General features: G+C 31.5%; 1 protein-coding gene across 2 annotated transcripts in view; it reads right to left on the reverse strand.

Moving 5' to 3' along the window:
• CNTNAP4 (contactin associated protein family member 4) overlaps positions 1–23,984 on the reverse strand; it is a 588,793-nt gene that overhangs the window by 135,053 nt on the left and 429,756 nt on the right. For both annotated transcript variants that reach the window (XM_074208780.1, XM_074208782.1), the window contains exons 10-12: positions 18,927–19,098; positions 10,200–10,306; positions 688–807 (exon numbers count right to left, since the gene is read on the reverse strand). In XM_074208780.1, the coding sequence (XP_074064881.1) occupies positions 688–807; positions 10,200–10,306; positions 18,927–19,098 (399 nt within the window). The remainder of the gene's footprint in view (positions 1–687; positions 808–10,199; positions 10,307–18,926; positions 19,099–23,984) is intronic.

Consider the following 23,984-nt stretch of genomic DNA (forward strand, 5'->3'; position numbering starts at 1 on the left):
GACCCAGAAAAGAAAACTTCAACATTAGAAATTGATATGACTTTATCAGAAGAAATCACATTAAAGAAGAGACATTATCTTCTGTTTTACCAACATAATATAAGGATCATGGAACCATACCATCTAAGTTGCAAGTGAAAGCTCATATAAATGTTTTGTTTCTCCTATTAGAATGTGAGTTCTTTGAGAAAAGAAACTGTTCTACTTTTTCCTACTTGCATCCATAGTACTGAGAGCAATGCTTTACATACAGCAAGTACTTATTGCCTTTTATTTATTCATTCATTCATTCATAGTAAAACACGTGATTTAGTCTTTCTCAACACTCATTTCTATAAAACAGGGATAACGATACCACCTACCTTAGAGAAGTTCTGTGAGGATTAAATGAGATTATATATGTAAAATGTTTTACAATTCTTAAAATACTATATAAATATTACTTTCATTACTAATATGGCATGGATACAATAGATAGTGTCTTGATTTGAATTTTTTAAATTACCTGACCCAGTTTTATTTTAAGACCTAAATTCACTTCTTAGTGCTACACTCAAACTATAATATCACCTAGCATATTAATCAAGCCTCAAATAGCACAAACATTATTCTTGATAAATTATGATTCAGAGTGTAATGAGTAGACACACAAATAGAACAATGTTCAAAGGAAACTTATTAACTCACCTGTCATATTGCAGTATACAAGAAAAGGTCCCAGGGGCCCACTTCCATCTGAATCAATATAGTAAAAGCCAGAATTGTTCCCTCTGTGCTTATAGGCTTCACAGGACTGCTCATAGATGGCTATAAAGGAACAACATTCATTACAAAAGGAATAGCATCTGTTAACATTTTTAATTGCTGCAAAGTAATATTCAAAACTGAACTATTGTGTGAATCATATATTGCCAAATGAAAGGGAAAAAATAAACGCACATGAGAAATTTATAAACTTTTTTCTCATTATAGTATAAGTAATTATATGTAATTGGAATGGAGAAAAATTATAGTAGGATTATATTTTCATGACATATAATTTTATCTAACTATCTGGTGACCAAAGGAGAATGGATATAAAAGAGTAAAATGATGATTTGGAAGCATTTTCACAGTATGAGGAAATAATGTCAGTATGTAAAGGATTACACTACCACAAGAATATGGAGCTAGACGTTTCAACATATTTACAACGCTATAATTTGGCATATTAATTGCTCTTCTTCTTTAAAGATTAAGTGAGTTTCTAAGGAAAAGGACACAACCCAATAATTGAAATATTGAAAACCGGACATCTAAATTTAATACAAAGCTAAATTCTGTAAAAACTCAAGTTACTGGATTTCTGAATTAAACACAAAATAAAGCAACAAATACTTTCTCTATTATAGTTATGTAATATTAAATTGTACTTTAAATTTCATTAGTTTAATGATCAACTCAAAAGATGTTATTATCCAATAATCATGCTGTAGCTAGAAAAATAAAAAATAATTATACTTTGCACTTATTTAAAACAATTTAAAAATGAAAAGTATTTTAAATTAAAAAAGGACATACTTGAAATGGCAATTTTTATCATTAAAACTTTTTTAAATGGGTTTAAAATACTCAGGTAGTCCTGCAAATGAGAATTCAAGATAATTTGAATTCAGAACAACTGAAGCAATAGTTATATGAAATGTATCCCCTACACAATCAATTCATTATTGAATAGTTTGCCCTGTACCAGTTGAGTGATTAATAGTCAAAGATAACATATTTTATTAAGTTTCATCACTAACTTAAATGAAGGAGAAGTAGGATAACCCCCTTTGTACTCTGCATGTATTTTGTACCACCCTTTTCATTTTGGGTGCCAAAGAGGCATATAAAAACATTTTTTTTGCATTGAAAATTGATAAAATCAACTTTGTAAGAAACAAAGTCTCTCAGATAAAAGGCTGAGGAGAGATACAAAATGTTCTGAGGACAAAACAAAAGCTCTACCAGATGTGAATGACAAAATGGGAGGACCCATTTTAAGGCAGCAATGACTGTGGTACAATTGGAAACAGGGCATTATGATTTATCATTTCAATTGATTATGAATTTTCAATGTGTAAAGGTTGTAATTAATAAAGAATAATAAATCATATAATTGAGTTCTCTGGGAATATTATATAAGAATTATGGGATCATAATTAATAAAAAAATAAAATTCAATTTCATATCAAACATTACAAATTCCACTGCTTATGAGGAAATACATTTGAGGCTAAATTAGTAGCTACAGTAAATGAAGGTAGTACAAGAATGGAATATAAGATCAGAGGAATGGCACACTATCAGGTGAAGAGAGAAACAGGAGAGGCAGCTGTTTAGGCTTTTTACTCACTAGTACAATCTACTGTAGACTGAAAGAAGAGAAATCTCTTGGGACCACCGATGTTGCTTTCCTCTGGTTTAAGAACTATCAGAGGAAGAAAGATGGGTTCTGTATCTGTTTTCCTGAAGAGCAAACTGGCCAAAGCAGAATACCTGGCTATCTGAGGAACTGGATGTTGAAAGGCCTCAAGGTCTTATCATTAAGCTACAATTTGAAAGTGAAAGACACCTCAGAGCCCCAAAGCAGATCTGAGAACCTTGACAGTTCTCTGCCTTAAGGGAAATACTTGCAACTCAAAGAGAATAATACTGTCTCAACTTCTGAAAATACTGTCTTTGTGCTTGTTAAAAGCATGTATAGCAGAGGTAACAGAGAAATGGCTTTGCCTATATGTATAACTGAGAACCAGAAAGGAAACAAATTAGTAGGGAAGTAATTTTGTCCAACAGGTAACACATGTGGCATAGTTCTTTAAAGAAACCAAGGATATCTATTGCCTGCAATAGCTCTGGTGTGGGTCTGGATATGAATCTGAGAGTCAGGTCGGGTAGAAAAATATATCCAAACACCAAAGGTTGGGAAGTGAAAATCTACCAACTTTATTTTTGGAAACTCAGATTTTTTTATAGCAGAAACTTATCTCAGGAACAACCAGTTAAAGGAGACCCAGTTTCACAATTTCCTGAGTAAATTTACCATATTTGTTCTTAGAAATCTGCATACTTCTTTATCAAAGAAAACTTTTATAACTACTTCAGGAGCCACAGATTATCCTAGGTCCAGGGTTCACTGGTGAGCCAACAGATCCACACAATGAGCAATAATCCATACATATCTTTGATGAAGAAGATCACCAAGGATGTGTGAATATCACTCCCAGGGGCTGGCCCTCTACAGATATATCAAAGATGCTATCCAGATTATAACCTGGGCATATGAATTTCCCGACTCATATGACTTCCTGTTAGATTTCTCTAGGAGTACATGCATTCTCTCCTAGAGATCAGCCTCTATATATACAATGGTAAGAAAGAGAGTGTCTCATGTTCATAGATTTTCTAATGAGTAAATGTATAATCATTCCTACCTTGGCTGTCTATTTTAAAATATTGTAATTTTTCCTCATTTTGGATTATTGTTTAGTGAAAGTTTAATAGTTAAAAGTCAGTGGTGTAATGATGAATGATTTCATGAAAATGGGAACCATGCTGGAGAATGTATAGTTAAAGTCGTGAAGAATAGGTGTGTGTCCTCCCTCACACCTACACACACATATATTCTCTCTCTCTCTCTCTCTCTCTCTCTCTCTCTCTCTCTCTCTCTCTCTCTCCCTTTCTGTAACTCTCTCTCTTTCTGTCTCAAACTTTCTGTCTCTCTCCTCTCTCTCTCTCCTCTCTCTCCCTCTCACAGGTTATTTCTTTGGATTCTGAGAAAGAGGTTAAATAGTAGCCACATGATCATAGTAATGGCTATTTCTCTCTGAGGGGTGGAAAATGCTGATTTGAAGAAAGATAAGGGTAAAGGAGACAGCTAGACAAAGAGAGATGAAGGTTACAAAGGTTCTTGGACTGAATTCTTTGTCTATAGTCTACAGCTCAACTTCATTCCCAGGGTACTAGGAATAATGCTGAGAGTAAAAGCATTCCTGTTGTTTATGATACTCAACACTATAGTTCTGAATCCCCAACAAAGTACTTCCACTTACCTAGACAGTCAGCATGACACTGTTGACACTTAAATGTAAAACGTTTTTTAATCATATGCTAAAAGTAGGAATAATCATGACATTTACCATATATCTTGTGAATAAAATTATGCAAACCCAAAGGGAAACAGTTCCAATGAAAAAGAAAATTGATTTCTCTGAAGAGATCAATATGGACCCCACAGGAAACTCACTAATCAATGTAGATTCAAAATGAGATGTTCAGAATATAGAAGAAAGTCTCTAGCATGAAGAAAAAAAATAAGAGTATGGTACAGTCCTATGAAAATAGTGTCAGGAATGATAAAGCTCAGGGTGCACTGAGACACTGATTTCAAAGAAAAAATTCTTTTAACTCTGTTAGGAGAAAAAAAAATCAGATTTAAAGCAGGGCTAGAACTTTTTTTTTTCAGGATATTTTGGACAATGACTGAAGACAAAGACAAGGAAGTGCAATTTTTTTTTATTCCCATTTACTCCAAAAAGGATACCTTTATTCTTGAAAATGACAGAATAAATTTAACTAAAAGGAAGCTGATATTTAAGTAAGGAAATAATTAATTTCCTTTGACACTTTTATTGCTTTTAATGAAATCAAGTCACTTGACCCAGATGAAATTCTTTCTTGAGTCATAAAACCTGAAATAACTTACAACTCTGATTTGTAAGCCACTGTAAGTGACATTTGAGAGATCATAGAAAATGAGAGAATCATTACGAGTTTGGAAAAGGGTAAATGGCCCAATTTTCAAAAAAAAATTGAAAAGAACAAATCCTGAAAACTATATATCAGTGAATGTAACTTTGATTTCTGGGAAAATAATAAAAAGATAATTTTAAAAATTGTTGTTGAACAGTTAGAAAGCAAAGTGATAAGTACAAAGTCAGCAATGTATGAGAGGTCATGCCAGACCTATTTCATTTCCTTTTTTTATAGGATTGGAAAACTAGAAGGTAAGGAGAATGCTGCAGATATGGTCTTTAATTTTCAGAAAAGATTTAAAGTACACACACACACACACACACACACACACACACACACACACACACGCATTGACAGAATTTTCTAGAATTTGAAGAAGTATTAATTAGGCAATAGTGCAATCAGATGGGTTCAGAATAATTTGATGCAGAGCAGTCATTTCAAACCCATTTTTCTGAATTTGCTTAGATGTTCAGACTTTGGGGAACTTTCTTGTGCTATACTAGACTGAATGAAGCAGTTAATATTACTTCCTTTTGGTTTTAAGATTGTTTTTTTCAGGTGTCCTTTTCCATCTTTCTTGGGAAATTTCTTCAGGGAGCTCTAACCTTTCAGATGATCATTTTTACTGATCTCTTATGTCTTCCTCTCCTAACTTCTCCCAAACCAATTTTTCCTTCATTATAAATTCCAGTCCCTCTATCAATCCTTTTTTCCTCAGGCAACCATCCTTGTTTTGATCTCATTTTTCCTCTTCACCATCTTTATCCTTCATTTGACCAATTCAGATGTATCCTTGAATCTCTTTCCCCTTTGTCTTCCCAATTGTTAACACTGTGTCAACATATTTTCCACCTCCACTCTTATGTAATATCCCTGGAACCTGACTAGAGAAAGACACGCAATCATGTCAGTTGAATTCACTCCACATTTCTCTTATCTATATCATCTATAGTAATTCTGCCCTCATTTGATCAAAATAATCCTTTTATTCTTCTCTGGTTGACTTTCAGTTTCCATAATAATTCAATATTTCAGCTAACTGATCTCTCCCCAGCCTTCTCACTAGGGTACCTCATTTCCTACTCTATTATGAAAATAGAGACCATGCACCATGAGAATGCTCTTCTACCCTAGTTCAGACCTCAAAACCCTTTTAAAGAAAAACCCATTTTCTTCTTTTTTTCTAGTCTCTGTAGAAAAGTCAATATTTCTACATTATAGAGCTTTCTTTTGCAATCATTCTCTCTCCCTTTTTCTGTCTGTTTTTCTCTCTTTCAAATCCTTATATCCTAGAGTCTTCATTGCTTCACTCAAGTATATATAACCTCAAAGTCATCTTTTACTTTATCCTGCCCTACACTCCTTATAGATAATTCGTTCCAAGTCTTATTGATTCTACTTCAACAACATATCTCATCCTTCTACTCTTCTTTATTCTTTTGGTCACTGTCCTAGGTTAGGCTTTCATAACTCCTTCCCTGGATATTGCAATATTTTTTTATTTGTTTTTCATCTCCTTTCTTTAATTTATCATTTTTTTAGTTACAAAATTAATATTTCCTAGAACCTTAATCATACATATGACCAAGCCACTTATTTGCACAAGAATCTTTTAGTTATCCTATGAATTTGATTTGGGGGATATTTTTGCTCATTTTTCTCTTTTAAACCTTTGTTAAAAGGGAAGACTCCCTTGATGGAAATGACGCGATTTTTTTAAATAAATGAAGTATAAAACTTAAAAATACAATAAATTGCCCAGCCAAACAAAACAAAACAAAACTATCAGTAGATTCCTGTTGACTTTAAAATAAAATACAGATTCTTTAACCAGCCATTTAAAGCAATTCACAATTCAGTTCCTTGAATTTTTCTATTCTTTTTATTACCAGTGTGCAGTTTATATTCTAGTCAAATTGTCCTTACGTAAATTCAGCATTCCATTGTCCAAACCAGGCTATTCTGTCTTTCTAAACAGCATTCTGCCCTTAACTCTGCCTTTTCAAATCATTAGCTTTCTTCAAGGTTCAGGACAAAATCTTTCCACATCCCCCTAATTTGATCTATCCCTTCTGAAGTTGTCTTGTTTTTATTTATCTCTATGTAGATTTTATATTATTTCTATGTATATTCTATATTGAAACATAAGTTCCATAAGGGTAGGAATTTTTTCCTATTTGTTTATTTTTATAGCCCCAGGGCCAGGTACAGTGATTTAATAAGTACTTTCATATTTGTTGAACTGAAGTGAATGCATATGAATTCAAACAAGTTATAATTTTCTATTAATAGAAAAAGATATTTTATTGCTATTTTAAGGTACATTCTGTACTTTTCACTTATTTATCATTTTCTTTATGTCCAAAGAAATGTTTTTAAAATACATAAGTGATATATTTTCTTTGTCTATGAAGTTTAAAAAAATCCTTTGACAAAAATCATAAAAACAAACAACATTTCTAACTATGTCCAATTGCTAAATATAAATGCTTTGTAATAAACTGCACAAAATAAATTGATTTAAATTCACTTGAATGGAAATATGAACTGTGTGAACTGGCTTTCCATTTGTCCTTTAATTTTATATCAGCTAAGGCAGTCTTTAGATTTATGATTCTAGTATAACTGAGTCTGTCAGTCTAGCCTTCTGACTCATACTATTGTTACTAATCAATCATTATATATTGAGAAAACATTTAGCTCTCTTGGGCATATATTTCGTATAAAACAATATAGTCAGTTCAATTATCTGATCAAATTTGGGTCACTAAATATGATTCTATGTCTATACTCCCACATTTTTTTCATAGGATCACAGAATTTAATAACAGGAAGGGAGCTTGGAGTTTATGTCTAATAGCCTCTTCATTTTATAGACTAGGAAATTAAAGCACAGTGGTTAAGAGTGATGCCCTAGAACAGCAGGATTCATTGACAATTATATTTAGATCATATTTAAAATAACAAAAATTTATTGAGGACCTCATGAACAAAATAGTGCATTAGATAATATAGAAGATTCAAAGATTTTTCAAGAGAAATGCATACTTAAAATGAAACATGCAATAATCACTATAGGAAATTTATAAAGGTAACTTGGAATACCGAAGGTCAAACTATACTAACAAAGGAGATAGTACTTTAATTTTTCCTTGAAAGACTGGGATGGAAAGTGTATAGAAGAAAAAAGCTGCTTGAAAAAGAGGAATGATGATGAGGAAATAAATTAAAGGAGAAGATGGGGGGAGAATATTTAAGGTAAGAAAAAGAAAACTGAATATGGTATTATGATTTAGGGTACGATATATCAAGAGAGCTAATAAGTAAGTGACCTTGTCTAAATACAGATGTCTTTCATGACTTCAAGTTAGTAGTTAACGTCTTAAATGAAATACAAGGAAAAAATAGATGGAAAGGGAAAGAAAGCCTCTAAGATACTGAAGAGAAACCAATTGAGAAAGGGAAAAAAGAAAGTCATGTCAAAAACATGATATAAAAGAAAATGAAATCACCAAAAGGAAAGAAGAAAGTAACAACTATATTCCCCAAAGAGTGACTGAAGTGACTGAAGAGGTTAAAAAACTCAGTAAAAATGATTTATTACAAATTATAATTATATAAATTATGGATCTTAAAGAAAACAAAAAGAAAAATAAGTGAATTGACTTTTTTTTTTTTAGGATTTTTTGCAAGGCAAATGGGGTTAAGTGGCTTGCCCAAGGCCACACAGCTAGGTAGTTATTAAGTGTCTGAGCCTTGATTTGAACCCAGGTACTTCTGACTCCAGGGCCGGTGCTTTATCCACTGCATCACCTAGCCGCCCCATGTGAATTGACTCTTTAGAACATTTCGGTGGAAATCAAAAAACAAAACAAACAAAATAACTATTGTATGCCAAAGGAAAGGGTAGATGAAAAAGCAGAGAAAAATATAGAGCAAAAACAAAAAACAAAAAGGCTGGAAGAATAGACAACTGATCCTGAACACAGAACAGGAAATGATAATCTTAACAATTGCTATCCTCCCAGAAAATGTAATGAAACATGTCAGAATGCTATATACCAGGAAATCAAAAGAAAATTGCAAGAAATACTATAAAGATAGAATAAAACAAAGCTTAGCAGAATTCACTGAGTGGCATCAGACAGATTGAGTTTTACTCTGAAATATTGCCATTAAATTCAAGACATCAAAATAAATAAGAAAAATCTAGTAAGCTGCTAGGAATAAGCATTTTTTTAAAAGCATCATTTATCTCAATCAGGACTTTTATTAATAACTATAAAGGAAAGGAAGGCATGCCTCCCCCCCAAGAAAGAAAGAGATGTACACTATCTCCAATTGTTCTACAGATGTATTGCTATATAAAATTACAAAAATATTTTATAAAATTAGAAAAACTACTGATAAAATTCATATTAAGGAACAGAAGAATAAGGGAGATACATGGGGGGAATAATTTTTTTAAAGATGGAAGTGGCGGGGTGGCTAGGTGGAGCAGTGGATAGAGCACCGGCCCTGAAGTCAGGAGTACCTGAGTTCAAATCCAACCTCAGACACTTAATAATAATTACCTAGCTGTGTGGCTTTGGGCAAGCCATTTAACCCCATTTGCCTTGCAAAAAAAATACCTAAAGGAAGATGGAAGTGGGCTTTATATCATCAAATCTCAAATAAACTATGGCAAGGCAATTAAATAAATCAAACCAATCAGCAAATCAATAACCAAATAAACCACTGGTTCTTAGAATCAGTGCTTAAATTCTATCCCATGTATTCTCTGTGTAGCATTGTAAAAGTCATATATTCTCCCTTGTCTTCAGTTTTCTTATCTGTAAAACATGGGGGAGGGGAGGGTTTAGAATGAATGGACTCTTAGGACTCTTTTCCATATTTAGGTCTATGCAATTATAATATTCTTAATGTCCATTATTCTTATGTGTATATAGCTTATTTTCCCTTTAGGTTCTAACTCCTTGAGTTTCAGATATTATATCTTATTTATTGTTACATTTTCAAAGTAGCCACAGATCATAGATTCAGAACTGTAAGAGACCTCAAGTTTCAACTAGTCCAACCCTATTATAAATTGAGACTCAGAGGAGTTATACAATACACAGGTAGTTAAGTAAAATGAATGTTTCATGAAAAAAAGAAAAAAGAAAGAAAGAAAGAAAGGAGAAAGAAAGAAAGAAAGAAAGAAAGAAAGAAAGAAAGAAAGAAAGAAAGAATTAAAAGAAGAAATGAAAGAAGAAAATAGAAACATGTGCTCATGCTCAAAACTTACTCTTATTCATACTCTTAAAAACATAAAAAAATGAATATCATGGAGTTCGGTAGAAGGGAACAATACAGAAAACAAAAGTGATAACCATGGCAATTGGGACACCAGCAGGCATAAGAAAATATATTTGACTTACAGTAATGACAGGTAGCTCCCATGTAACCAGTATTTGTACAGTTGCAATAGAAACTGTTCCATGATTGTGAGCATTCACCACCATGTTCACAATAGTTAGGTAAACACCTAAAAGGAGAAGCCAATACAATTACTATCTTCCCATATTCAGTTACTGAAATTAGACTGGCTTTATTGACTATGACTATTCTAATGTGAGTGTAAGGACAACAGTAATATCATAAACAATGAAATTAAACATAACTAATAATCTTTGAGCCTTTCACCAAGATTTCCTAATCATACTACCACTCTGCATATTAATAAAGTCATCAGAAGCTTATTTATTATCATATATTGCTGAGAGATGCATTTTCTTCTCTTGCTGAGGATTCTTTCCATAAGCAGCACAAAATTAATTGGGTATATGTCCAAGAATATCAATTGCTCAAAGAACAGAATACTGCTTTGTTATGTTAAATATGTGTATATAAATAGTGTTCTTTTGTCAATTGCTGCATAATTAAAAAAAAGATAAAAAAATACTATCCAAATAATTTCATATCCTAGAGAAGGGCTTGGGATCGACAATTAATCTATAACCTTAGGTAAATAATTAACATCATAGTTGGACCAAATCAAATTGATAAAATATGCCAGAGAGGATTAGTGTCTTTGGAAATTTAGGAAAGGTGAATAACGGAGATTTCAGATAGCACTTCTAACACCTTAGCTTCCCCTCTTATAGGAAATAAAAGCATTGAAAGTGATAACTACAGTTCAACAAGTTAAACTGGTGAGGTGAGAATCTATTATACTTTGAATGACCTCCAAAGAAGGAGACTTCTATTTTCTTTGATAAAGCTAAAAGTTTAATTTAAGTTGGGATTTAAACTATTGTCACAGTTTTCTTTTTCATATATTTTTAATCAATGGCAGGCTAAAATGAGAAGTGAGGCCAGGACAAATAAGCTTTTAAAAATGAGGACTCAATAAATACCCATAAAAAGGACAGTTATAATATTTTGTAGACTGAAAATGATTTAAGCAAATTACACTGGTGCATCTGAGAATAGTGTAATTCTTTTTATTCTTTGGAAATAATATCTTTCTTAATTTAACTATATTTTTCCAAGACTACAAGTTAGATTAATTTTCATTTACCTCATAATTCAGAGTTTGAATTTGAATTTCATAAATTAAAAGTAAAGCCAGGATATACATATATATATACATATTTACATACATGTATGTATATTACCTATATGTATATACTACTTAATATTAGCTGGTTATAACTAATAATAATAGCTAGAATTTATATAGTGTTTTAAGACTTGCAAAATACTTTGCAAATATTACCCATTTTATTCTCACAAAACCTTATTGGCATTATGATTATTCCTATTTTACAGATGAAGGACGTGGGACAACAAAGGTTAACTGACTTGCTTAGCATCACCCAGATAAGTTTCTAAGAGTAGATTTGAAGTCAGTCCAACATTTTATCACTATAACAAGAAGCTGAGCTATTTATTTTCAGAATGGATACATTTTCAAATGTATCTTTATCTATATATTTATATAAGTCATTGTATAGAACATGACTAATTGGCTTTCCCCCACCATCTTCTAAAGGCTTTTCATCTTCATTTTCATTCATTGCTAACAGTTTTATCCACAAATGTTAAGTGATTTACATTATCTTAATTTATACTTATTCGTTCTCCATTCTAATTCATCTTTCTAATGTTTTCCTCAAAATAGAAAGCTTAGGTAAAATGAATGAAAATTAAACTACAGTAAGAATTTTCCAAATAATCATATTTCAGACAATTAAATTTCAATTAAAACTTACTGAGCTTTAAAATCTTTCTTCTAAAAATAATGAAAAGAAGGTTGGTAGGTGTGGGAATTGGGAGGGGGGGGGAATAACCAAAACATAAAAGAATGGCATGAATATATATAAATAAGGTCAAGAAGGATAAATTCATTCAGTTTGTTGCAGTGCTCAAAATAAATGGCTTCCTTAATGACATTTGAAACAAGATAGTGAAGAAAGGTAGGTGATGACTGAGTGGAAGAATATGGTATTATAATAATAGTAATAATGATAGCTAGCATTTATTTAGTATTTTAGAGTTTATAAAGACTTTTAGAAACATTAATTAATTTGATTTTCAAAATAGGTGCTAAATTATCTCTATTTTACAGATGAGGAAACTGAGATTCAGTTGTAATCTGTTGAAGATCATCCAGCTCATTAGAATCTGAGTCAGGTTGTACTTCACTCCAAGTCCATAACTCTATTCCCTATACCATTTAGGTGCTGTAAGATGAGACAGAGAAAATAACGTCATCAACTCCTATCTTAACTCCACTTTTTTATACTTTAAAAGGTATTAACAAATAGGGTTATGGGAAAATTTAAGTCTAAGCAGAAGAAACAAAACACTTGGCTGTTTTCAGTAAGTTGAAATATGGAAAGAAAGATGATTATGTAATAGTTATTGAAAGAACCTGCAAATATGATTGCTGACTCACTGTAAGCATTAAAAATGACATTAATAATAGAGTATGAAGGTTAGAAAAAGAGATACCAAATGATTATAGATGAACAAATTTCATTCTGACTTTCAAAGAGTAATGAAGTTGGCTTCAGAAATAATAGAGCAGTTAAACTAAAGATAGAACACCCCCAAAATTCCATAATAGATTACCAAATGAGTAATTCATGGGGCGGGGTAAAGCGATGATCCTTTGGATCCCAAATGAATTTACAGTACAATAGAATCAGCCAGTTGAATGGAACTTCAGATACTATCTAATCCATCCCCCAAATGAAGATAAATACAATAAGACATTAATTCAAAAGATATTTCTGATACATAATAGTTTAATCTCAATGACTTCCTATAACTATAAAATATTAGAAAAACTGGGCATTTTTATCATACTGGGAGTTTCCTACACCAATAAAAATCAGAGATCCTCTCTCAACCAAAAAAAAGGCAAGATGGAAGTTATGAAAGGCAAACACTATTCACTTTTACAAAATGTTATTTGATGATATTACTGGAGTCAATGTAATATGTATAATCAATAACATGATATATTGTTATATGTAGTAATAATAATTCTTATTTAGGCTTTTTATAAAATGCTTTCCACAAAACAACTCTAAAAATAGTCTTATCTGCAAATAGGTTTATGGAGGGAAAAAATCCCCTAAGATTCCTGTTAAGTGACTTGTCAGAAGCTACACTGCTATTTTTTTTTACCAGTTCTGTGACTCAAATCCAGTTCTTCTTACTTATAAGATAATAAACCAAGCTTCATTCTCATAAATCCTAAGGGATTTATACCATGGTCTTTAAGAAACTAAGTATATTAAGTACCTCTTTTCTGAGTTCCAAATCTACTTCTTAAATTATTGCTAGAGATGGGATGAACCATAATAATTAATAAAGAGAAAGTAGGACTCAATTATTGTTTAGTTTCAGTTTTCTCTGTCATGGGAAATGAAATTTAAAGGGAAAACTAGAAGATAATTGTTCACTGAGTTCATATCATAGGAAAGTGAGGGGCTATTAAGAAAGTACATAAAAGGATCTCATTAAAGAAACCTTATACTATTTAAGGTTCAGTGTAATCATCATAATATTATCCTCATATGCCTATTCATTAGAGATGTTCACTATCTATAGGGCCTCCAGCTTTCATATGACATTTCCAAAGGATGGAATTCCAAAGAGATAGAAGAGAAAACAAAATTCCAGAAAGCTTGGCATGAGGCAGAACTGAAACAGAGTATTTTGAGAGTATTCATGGCTTGAGAACAATAGAATACAGAAGTATTCTAAAAAATATTTGTGAGCATATTGGACAAACAAATGTCTGCTTATTTTTATTCCTTATTTTCTAGTAATGAGGATTACTCAATAAAATTCACTTTGTTACTGATTCTTTCAAAATATTTTGTATAGGAGGCACTTTGTTGAAGAAAAAATTGTAATTATAAAATTACTATTTTTTTACTCAACTGATATAATTTAAATGTATGTGGTACTTTGCTAAATTATTTCCTTGTCTATATCAATAGATGCAGAAAATCATTGATAAGTTTATTTCTCATTTTTGATGATACATTTAAACGTGACCAGAGTTAGTTATACTTTGTACTACCTAAATATTAATATCTTCATTTCACCTCATTAAGTTGCCTTCCTCACCTGTAAAATGAGTGATTGTACTAATTGATTTCAGTATTTTGCCCAATTCAGAATTACCATGAAAACTTCCCATTCTCTTTCAAGTAATATTGGCTCTTCTTTATCTTCAGTGTATATTTGGCTGTTTTAGCTGCTCCCAACTTATCTCCTTAACTGCCATTTACAGTTTCCTTTGCAGCATATTTGGCAAAAGGTAAGTGGAGAACAACTGTGATCATTTCATTAACAAATTAATGAGTCAATTAGTTAGAGAAAAATCAGTTCCATTTCAGTTCTATTTGTTCTCATTCTATGAATCCTCTTGAAATATTTTTGTTTCTGTTCTTCCTCATGCCAAGCTTTCTGGAAGCTTGTTTTCTTTTCCATCCTTTTTAGTGTATTTTTTAAGGTAAGAATGTTTATAATCTCCTCTTGTATTCCTTTGCAATGGTTCACAAATGTTTGTTCTTTAAACTTAGCTGCAAGCTATCATTTTTTTTGACTTGACACTAAAATTATATTTACTGGTTGAAGAAGTTTTTAACTCTTTTGGTTAGCCTTTGTCTTTTAATTGTTTAAACCAGTTAATTTTCCCTATAAAGTAATAACAATCAACATTTATATAGCACTATTGGCTAAGTGCTCTACAAATATTATCAAACATAAAAGATAGATGCTATTATTATTATTATTGTTATTGTTATTATTATTATTTCCATTTCACCATTGAGGAAACTAAGGCAAACTCAGGCTAATGACTCATCCAGTATAACATAGCTAGTATCTGAGACTGGATTTGAATTCAGGTCTTCCTAACTCTAGATCCATACCTCTATCTACTGTACCACCTAGCTACCCTGATAATTACCAATAATTATCAGGGTAGCTAGGTGATAATAATTACCAATTACCAATAATTACCCATTTTCCATTTCTAAGAGTTAGCTAGTTGTTTTAATCAAAATAGTTCTTGGGGACCACAACATAATTCCATGGGGTTCATTATCTGATCCCAAGAATGTATTATTAACCTATTGGAAAGTGAGAAGATGAATACCATTTCTCCTCCCTGTTATTGCTATTCATGGAACTTATCTCTCTAAAACCAAAAGTATTCAATCTATCTCCTTTCTTGTTGGGGTTTCTCTCCTCATAATAACATATTGTAGTTGCTCACCCACCTCACAACAGTAGTTGTCTAAGTGTCTTTGGAAATAGAACTACCCTCTCCACACACAATTATAACTTTACATTCTTCCCAGATCACCTCTTGAATAGGGGGAACTGCACCTAGGAGAAGGGATTAGCTCTGTGTTCTGTAGCAATGACAATAAGAACACTGTCTTCCTTTTTTGTATTATGTTTGGATTAAAGTAAATCATATAGATTGAGCAAACAGATATGGGTTGGACAGTAAGTATCACATCATCTTCCACCTATAACCCACCAAATTTCTGAAATTTCTTATTGCTTTTTTTGGTTTTATTTTGTTTTTTTTTTTTTTTGCAAGGCAGTGGGGTTAAATGACTTGTCCAAGGACACATGGCTAAGTAATTATTAAGTGTCTGAGGCCTGACTACAGGGTCAGTGCTCTATCTACTGTGCCACCTAGCTGACCCCATCCCATTACTTTTGATGACACTCCCTCTACTCCACTTATACTCTTTTACACATATCACACATATACTCTCTTACATATATTAAACTAATTGTCAAATTTTGTATTTTTTATCTCTCACATCTGTCCCTTTCTCTCTACCCACAAGGTCAACACCTAACTCAAGTCATAATTACCTTTATTATTACAGCAGACTCCAGCTCCAGTAAAAGGTTGGGGGGTTACTGACTTGTCATTTCTCACTCCAATCTACTCTACACATGATTCTTTTATGAAATCAAACTAGGTAATCTTTTACCTCAATTCTTAAGTTAACTCTAATTACTGAATGGGCATTGCTTCAGATACCTGAGACCTGGAAAAGACCTTAGCTTAAAAAGAACAAAGGCTCCCACGGAATTGGAGGCAATTGGTTGTTGAGTCTTGCTACCAGACTCCAATAACTTTGGAGGAAAGTGAAATTGATGACTGTGCATAGATCTGTCTCATTTAAATCCAATTCACTTACAAGTCAAGATATCCCTTGGTAAGAATGAAGGATGAACAACAACTATCATCTATTTTTGCCAAAGTGATTATTCTAAAGTTCAACTGTAAACATATTTCCCCTACTTAATAAACTCTAATAGCTCACTATTACTTCTTAGAACAAACATCATTTCTACTCTATCTCATTTTTTTAAAGATTTTTTTAAGATTTACATTTTTGTGTAGGCTTTATAATGTTCATAAATATAAGTATAGTAAACATTGTGAATAATATATAAATACACTCACATTTACATGCTCTAAAATATTTTTGTTTATAGGTGATCTTCATTTTGTTCTTTATTTCACTTCTCTACTTAAACTTCCTGATCTCATTCTTCCTGGGGTTAAGGAGAGATGTGAAACTGAAATATTTTTCCTTGGGTAAAGGAAAAGTCTATTTTTTAAAAATGTACAGATCTTTCATTGTTTATACATGGACTTTATCTTTTAAGCCTAAAATTGTCACAGTTACTGCTAAGAATATATATTGAGGATGAAGCTAGGAAGAAAGAATGAGAGAGAGAGAGAGAGGTGGGGGATACATACATATATATATATATATATATATATATATATATATATATATATATATATATATATAGAGAGAGAGAGAGAGAGAGAGAGAGAGAGAGAGAGACAGACAGACAGACAGACAGGCAGAGAGAATCATTAATTTTTGCTTTTACAACTTCCCAGGGAAGAGAAATAATACTTATAAGGAGATTCTTCTGGAAAATGACTAAATTAGAAGGGGAGACTAATAATAAAGATTCAAGGAAGAGATCTGGGCAAGAAATAACCTAGTCTACAAAGGTTGGTGACAGATTGAGGCGGAGAATGTCGCTAAAAGGAGTTAATTGCAAGTAAGAGAGACTGATAAATCTTCTTTCCAGGACAACAGCACAGAACATTATTTATAGAAATTAATCTATATTAAATGCAATTATTAATTAGGTAACACAAAATACTTATAATTACTGATTAAATATTTACTCTACTTGTTCTTCATGTTAAGTTAAAATTTTTCTTTCAAATGAAATATCCATTTCTGAGAGTGTTACACTACAGTGATATACCTGAGAATACTTAAAAATGATTCTTATAGAAAATATAGCATTTCAAAAGGAACCTATTTGTACATAAATATATGCATCTAAGTACAAATTTACACATATATAAATAAAATATTTGTATTTTGTTAGTCTCTAAAATTTTTTGAGGTTAAAATCATTATTTAATAGAAAACAGGATAAGAAGGGCAAACTTTAATTGGCTTAACTAACAGATATATTGTAACATTTGATACATCGTATCCTAAAGGCCATAATGTAGTTGTAAGCTTTAATAACTTATAGCTTCGCTATGAACTTTGGAAAACCCTAATTTTACCTCTTTTGAAAGAATTTTTCATAAGCATAAAAATGTATTTGATGAAAAAAGATATATCAAAATCTTTTTTCCAACGTATTTTTTCTTTTATTTTAAAGTTTGATCATTATAAAAGTTTAAGTGTCTTCATTTAAAATATTTCAGAGTTATCACTATTCAATATAATAATACTGAAAAATAACCTGACCCTGGATGTACCTATATTTTGCTCCAGAATCTTTTATGGTCTAGTATGTTTGCTCTGTTGAGTCTACTTGACCATTCCTCTACCACATATAAGTATGAATTTTCCCTTAGTATACCCCTAAATTTTGTCTAAGGCTGCAATATATTCGATTTTCATCAAAATTTTATTATTGTAGGAAGCATGGCATAGGAGTAGGGGAATGAGTTGGGATAATGATTGGATGCTAAATATGCTAAGTAGCATGGCATAACAAGTGTGAGTTATCATTAATGGAAATGAAATGGCAGCTTTGGCCTCTGCAATAATTGAAAAGTCAAGATCTCAGGATAAAATTATTAACTTTCAAAGAGAGGGGGGTAATATACAAATCTGTGTTTATAAAAACAAAACCAATAAAATCAGCATACTGCCCCTCCAAAACACACTTTAATACAGTTTTAGGGAATCTTGTTTCTTGAATTATTAAGTTTTCATATTTAGTATATAATAAAATCCACTATATTACAACAGCATTACTCATCATTTTATAGACTAAGTATTTATTTTATATAAATATCAAAATACAAGAAAATACTACAAAATACTCTAAGAAAAAGATTAGATTCTCTTATTATAGTTGAATTTCATTTATAATAAATCTTTTTTCCAGTTAAAGACCTTATTTTCTTATTTTTGATGAGTATCAAAATATTCAATTTTGCATTGTACCAAATGAAAACAAAGACTACCATTTCTTTTACCATCCATTTACTTCTTTTGTCTGCCCTCAGAGTATAGAGCCATTTCAAAATAAAGATATAAAGGTGTCCTTACCTGTCTATAAGGCCACACAAGTCTATCTGAAGGTCACTGAAATTCCCAAAGATACTCTGCTGTACCAAAATCAGATCCACAACTTTGTTGTTAATAGAAATCTGTCGCATACAACCCTGAAAACCACCAAAAGGATTTTTACATTCGGAGTCAGAGCTGGTATTAGGACAACCTGAATACAAAAAAGGGCAAAAAAATCATTGTAGTAATAATAGTAGTTTTAGTTGTAGCATTATCATAAATAGTAGCAGCAGTAGTAGCAGAAGTAAGTAGTAATAGTATCTCTTAATTTAGTAATAGCAGTGGTAGTAGTAGTAGTTAAAATAATCATGAAAATTATAGTAATTAGAATAATTATCATATGGTAAAACAGATAATGTTTATGATAGGAAATAATCATTTTCCTTTGTATATAGAAAGTCATTAAAAAATCTTGATTTTTATAAATACATTTTTTCATTTCAAACAAATAATGTAAATAAAAGTTAAGGAAAGCTTATTTTCCCAGCATTATTATTGTCACAACACAAGTTAGGAAGAGTCAAGAAAAGGTTGAATTAAGATCTGGAAGACAGCAGTGTTCATTCGGTTCAGGAAAAATCTGATTTCTATTTAAGAGCAAATCTTAGAAATTAGAACTTTTAAAAATTAACATGCTGTCTATGAAATAAAAGTTGACTTGCAAGTAGATTTAAAATGAGAGAGGCAATTAAAGAACATAATTCTTTTAGGATTTGTGGAAATCACAAGGTTTAGTTTAAATTATTATATCAAGTGTAACCTGATGCCATTTATATGTATATATATAATATATATATATATGTATATGTATGTGTGTATATATATATATGTATATATATATATATATATATATATATATATGTATGTGTATAGATATAGTTATTGGGGTTTTTTGCAAGGCAATGGGGTTAAGTGGCTTGCCCAAGGCCACACAGCTAGGTATTATATTAAGTGTCTGAGTTTCTGAGACCGCATTTGAACTCAGGTACTCCTGACTCCAGGGCTGGTGCTCTATTCACTGTGCCACCTAGCCTCCCCTTCAATATGTATTTTTTTAAGGACAGCAAAATTATACACAGGCTAATGAATCTCTGCACATATATTAATGTATTTTTTCAAATGAACCAAATGAGGTACCTGATCTATACTGTCAGTTCATGATTGGTGTTTTCTATTTCATCCTCCTTTTGAATATTCTTTGTAGGGATTTGTTTAAACATCAACTTGAGAAAAAATTGTAGTCAGAAATTTAATGATGATAATTCATAAACAGAAGGCTACTATCATAAAGGGATTATGTAGTCAGGCCTTTCTTAGGTATACTATATGAAAAACAGAAGAAAGGGTCATCTCATTATATATATAATATATTATATATATTTAAGGTTTTTATATATTTAAAGTTTGAAATCATTACTAGCTTCATCTGAAATACAAATATTAATGTATTACTATACTAATATTTAAAGTAATACCAAACAAGATTAGATTTCTTCTCCAGTGCCCACCTTATTCTCTGATAAATTTCCAGTTCAATGTTCCTATAAAAATCATACATAATTTTATTCAAAGTATTCTTAGGAGAACATAATTTTGCATACTCTAAAACTAGACAAAATTTTATTGTTAATATAGTGTTATTAATCAAAATTCATTTATTAATAAACCATTATTAAATGCCTATTATTTATTAGGCACTGAGCTGGAAACTAAAAAGAAAAATGCCAACAAATAAGTCTCCAACGAGATTTCAATCTATTGAAGAGAATATGTTTGTCTGTCTCTCCCTGTCTCTCTCTGTGTGTGTGTGTATTTATATATAATTTATATATGTTTATATATGTTTTCTTTGGAATCCACACAGTTTTCTGCTTCTTCAGGTGTTAATTGACTTTATTTTGTCTTACAATTTTTATTCATAGATGGACTCTTATTTCAGCTCTGAAGGACATATTCCCTTATATTAACATTTTCAGTGTATTTCTTGGCTTATACTCAAGGTCCTTAAATGAATTTTCTTCTCTTGAGATTTTTGGTAACTTGAGGTTTTGTTTCCCTTATTTCTCCCTTATGCTTAATTTCTGACAACCTCTACTTCCATGTAAGTTTCCCTAAGATTTTAATCAAAATCATTTCAACTTCTTTCTAAGGTAGGCAATTCATAGTTCACCAGCCTCATTCTCTGTCCCAAGTTACTGATGCACACTGGATCCTGGGCTTTTTGTCTTAGGCTTAGTTGAATGCCCAAACTCTCGATTCTTGTGTTCTGTGATTGAGTTTTGTTGGAAGGCTACTGTTGCATCTTGAATAAGTTTTCATCTTTTGGATTTCCAAAGCACTGAGGGGGAGGGGAAGTATAGAGCTGAATTATAATATTTCAATTTCATGAGTTAGCTTGTAATTGGGTTTTTTAATTAGGGTTGTTAGTGTCCTACCTTCTGGAAATAGATGAGTTTGCTTTATCTCTTAGACATAATCCCTGTTCTGGAAAGGCTTTAATCTAGAGGTAGTGAGGATCACAGAAAATATCTTATTGGGGAGAAAGAATGGAGAGAGGGAACATAGGAATGGCTTCTGGGCAGATGGAAAAATATTCTGAGCAGAAAGGTTGATGGGAATAGGAAACAGCCCAGGGCAAGGTAGATATAAGGAATTAGGTGACAGCATTCACTCATTCAGCAATCAGTTCAATTTAGCTCCAGTTCAGTTCCAAAACTGAGCAGATTAGCCACTTTCAAGGAAAAAGGGTGGTGGTGGAGAACATAGTAGTGGTCTCTGTATCATAGAGAGTTCTTCTAGATGAAGATGAAGAAGTATTCCCTACATAACTCACTACATAACAAAGAGCTAATGGACTATAACACAGAATGAGAGAAACATTCAAGACAGGAGAAATTTGGTTTATCAGAATAAACTTATATATATAAAACATAAAAGTTTTTTCTTGTTTTTTTCTCTTTCTACAGGTCTTTCTTCATTCCTTTCATTTCAGAAGGGAGAAAAAAATGTATAGAAATTGAAAAAAATTTAAGACTAATGTACAATAGACTTAGAAAGGATGTTAGATTCAAAATTTTAAGGGCCTTAAAGTTTAATTTGAGAGGTTTGTTTGTGATCCTGAAGACAGGAGGGCATCACCAGGCTCTCTGGATTAGGTTGTCAGACCTGAAAAATTATGTGACAGCTATGTGGACAATGGAGAAAATGGACCAATTAGAAGATTATTAACAATAGTTAAGCACCGAGGTGATGAGAACCTAAAGTAAGGTAACAGTTGTATAACTCAAAATAGGGGAGCAAGGATGGGTGATATTATGAAGGCAGAAATGACAAGATTTGGAAATTGATTTGATAAGCAGGAGAATTGGCTGATGAGAAGATTTGTGCTGTCCTCAACAAGGATGCCATAAAGAAGTAAAGAGAGTTTTTTGATGGAAAGATAAATGAATTTTATTTGGGACATTTGGAGTTTGAGAAGCCTACAGAATGTATAATTGAAGATGTCCAAGAAGAGCACATATATGGATTTAGATTTCTGGATAGAACCTGAAAACAGATAAACAGATCTGCAAGATATCATGCACAAAATTGATGGCTGAACCTCCCCCTTTTACCTCTTTGCCCCGCCTCAAATTAGGAGCCTATGAGATCACCAGAAAAGAGAATATTAGAAAAGCCAAGTGGGTCTAAGACAGAGATCTGGGGAAGTCCATAATACTAAAGAAATAATATTGCCCAAAATGTCAGATCAGTCAATGTAGGTTAGCACATGGAACCTTAAACACTATGCTGGTCTCTATTAGGCTCTCACCCCCCCCAAAAAAAAGTGATACTGAGAATATATAATAGTTATATTAAGAAAAGTTATTACAATAACAGTAAATAGTATATTTGCTTTAAAATTATCTATTTGGAATAAAGGTTAAATTAATCTAATAATGATATATTGTAAAACAAAATTTTTCAGTCAAAAAATGTGAACAAATACCTATAATATTATATTGCTAATATTTCAGAAATTATGCATTTGATTGTCATGATATGACATAGAAGTTTATTTGTATCACAAAGGGAAATGAAAAGATAATTCCAAAGAAATATAAATGCATATCAATACAATGCACCTCATTTATTTTGATTTTAATAATATTTCCTTTAAGATGCTGGATCAGTTTCTTTCATGGTTAACTTTTATATATTTATTTAATTTTCAAATTACTTAAATAATAAAATTGTATTTGCTTGCATTAAACTCAATAGTATCACTGTTGTGGTTTTCAGTTCATGTTCTACATTTCTTATCAAGGGAAAATAAATTCTTATAAAATATTTGGAGAAATACTATGGAGAAAATGTATTTTCATTAGTTTCTCATTAATCATTTATGACTGTCAATCACTATTACAATGAATAGGAATAAAAAGAATTCAGTATTCAGCATGTTCTTAAATCTAGCACAATCAACAATACAATCTGATGTGATAAAGTTGAGAAATTTCCATCATTAACTTTAGAATATCACATTTTTTCTCATGCTTTATAGCTTTGTAACTTTGTATTTCCCCAATCACATTTCTAACACAAATAGAAATTTACATGCATATTTAAAACTACTAGGCATACTGTAGCATTGTATACTAACCTCATAAAAAATATTAAAAGCTTGAAACTCCACAGTAGAGGCTAACTTTAAAAAGCTTCATTACTCAGTTCCCCAATTTATAAAGCTATATGCAAATAGTTGTGCTGTTTCAAGTTCACCTTGGAAGGATGGGGCAATTTTCCTATGAAATAGGTACATTATAGTGTGTATATATTTTTTACTAGAACTCAACAATAAATAAGGAATGTTAAGATAATATGAGGTATAGAGACTTTCTATTACATGATATAGGACAAATTGTAAAGAAATTATTTACTCAGTTCATTTCCCATTCTCCAGATGGTATTTCACTCAAATTATCCTAGAGCAAAAAGATTATGCCTATTACAGTCAAAAGAAAAACAAATCAAGGAGCTGCCAGTAAAGGCAAGGGG

Source organism: Macrotis lagotis, chromosome X (genome assembly GCF_037893015.1).
Source record: "Macrotis lagotis isolate mMagLag1 chromosome X, bilby.v1.9.chrom.fasta, whole genome shotgun sequence".
NCBI classification, from domain to species: Eukaryota; Metazoa; Chordata; class Mammalia; order Peramelemorphia; family Peramelidae; genus Macrotis; species Macrotis lagotis.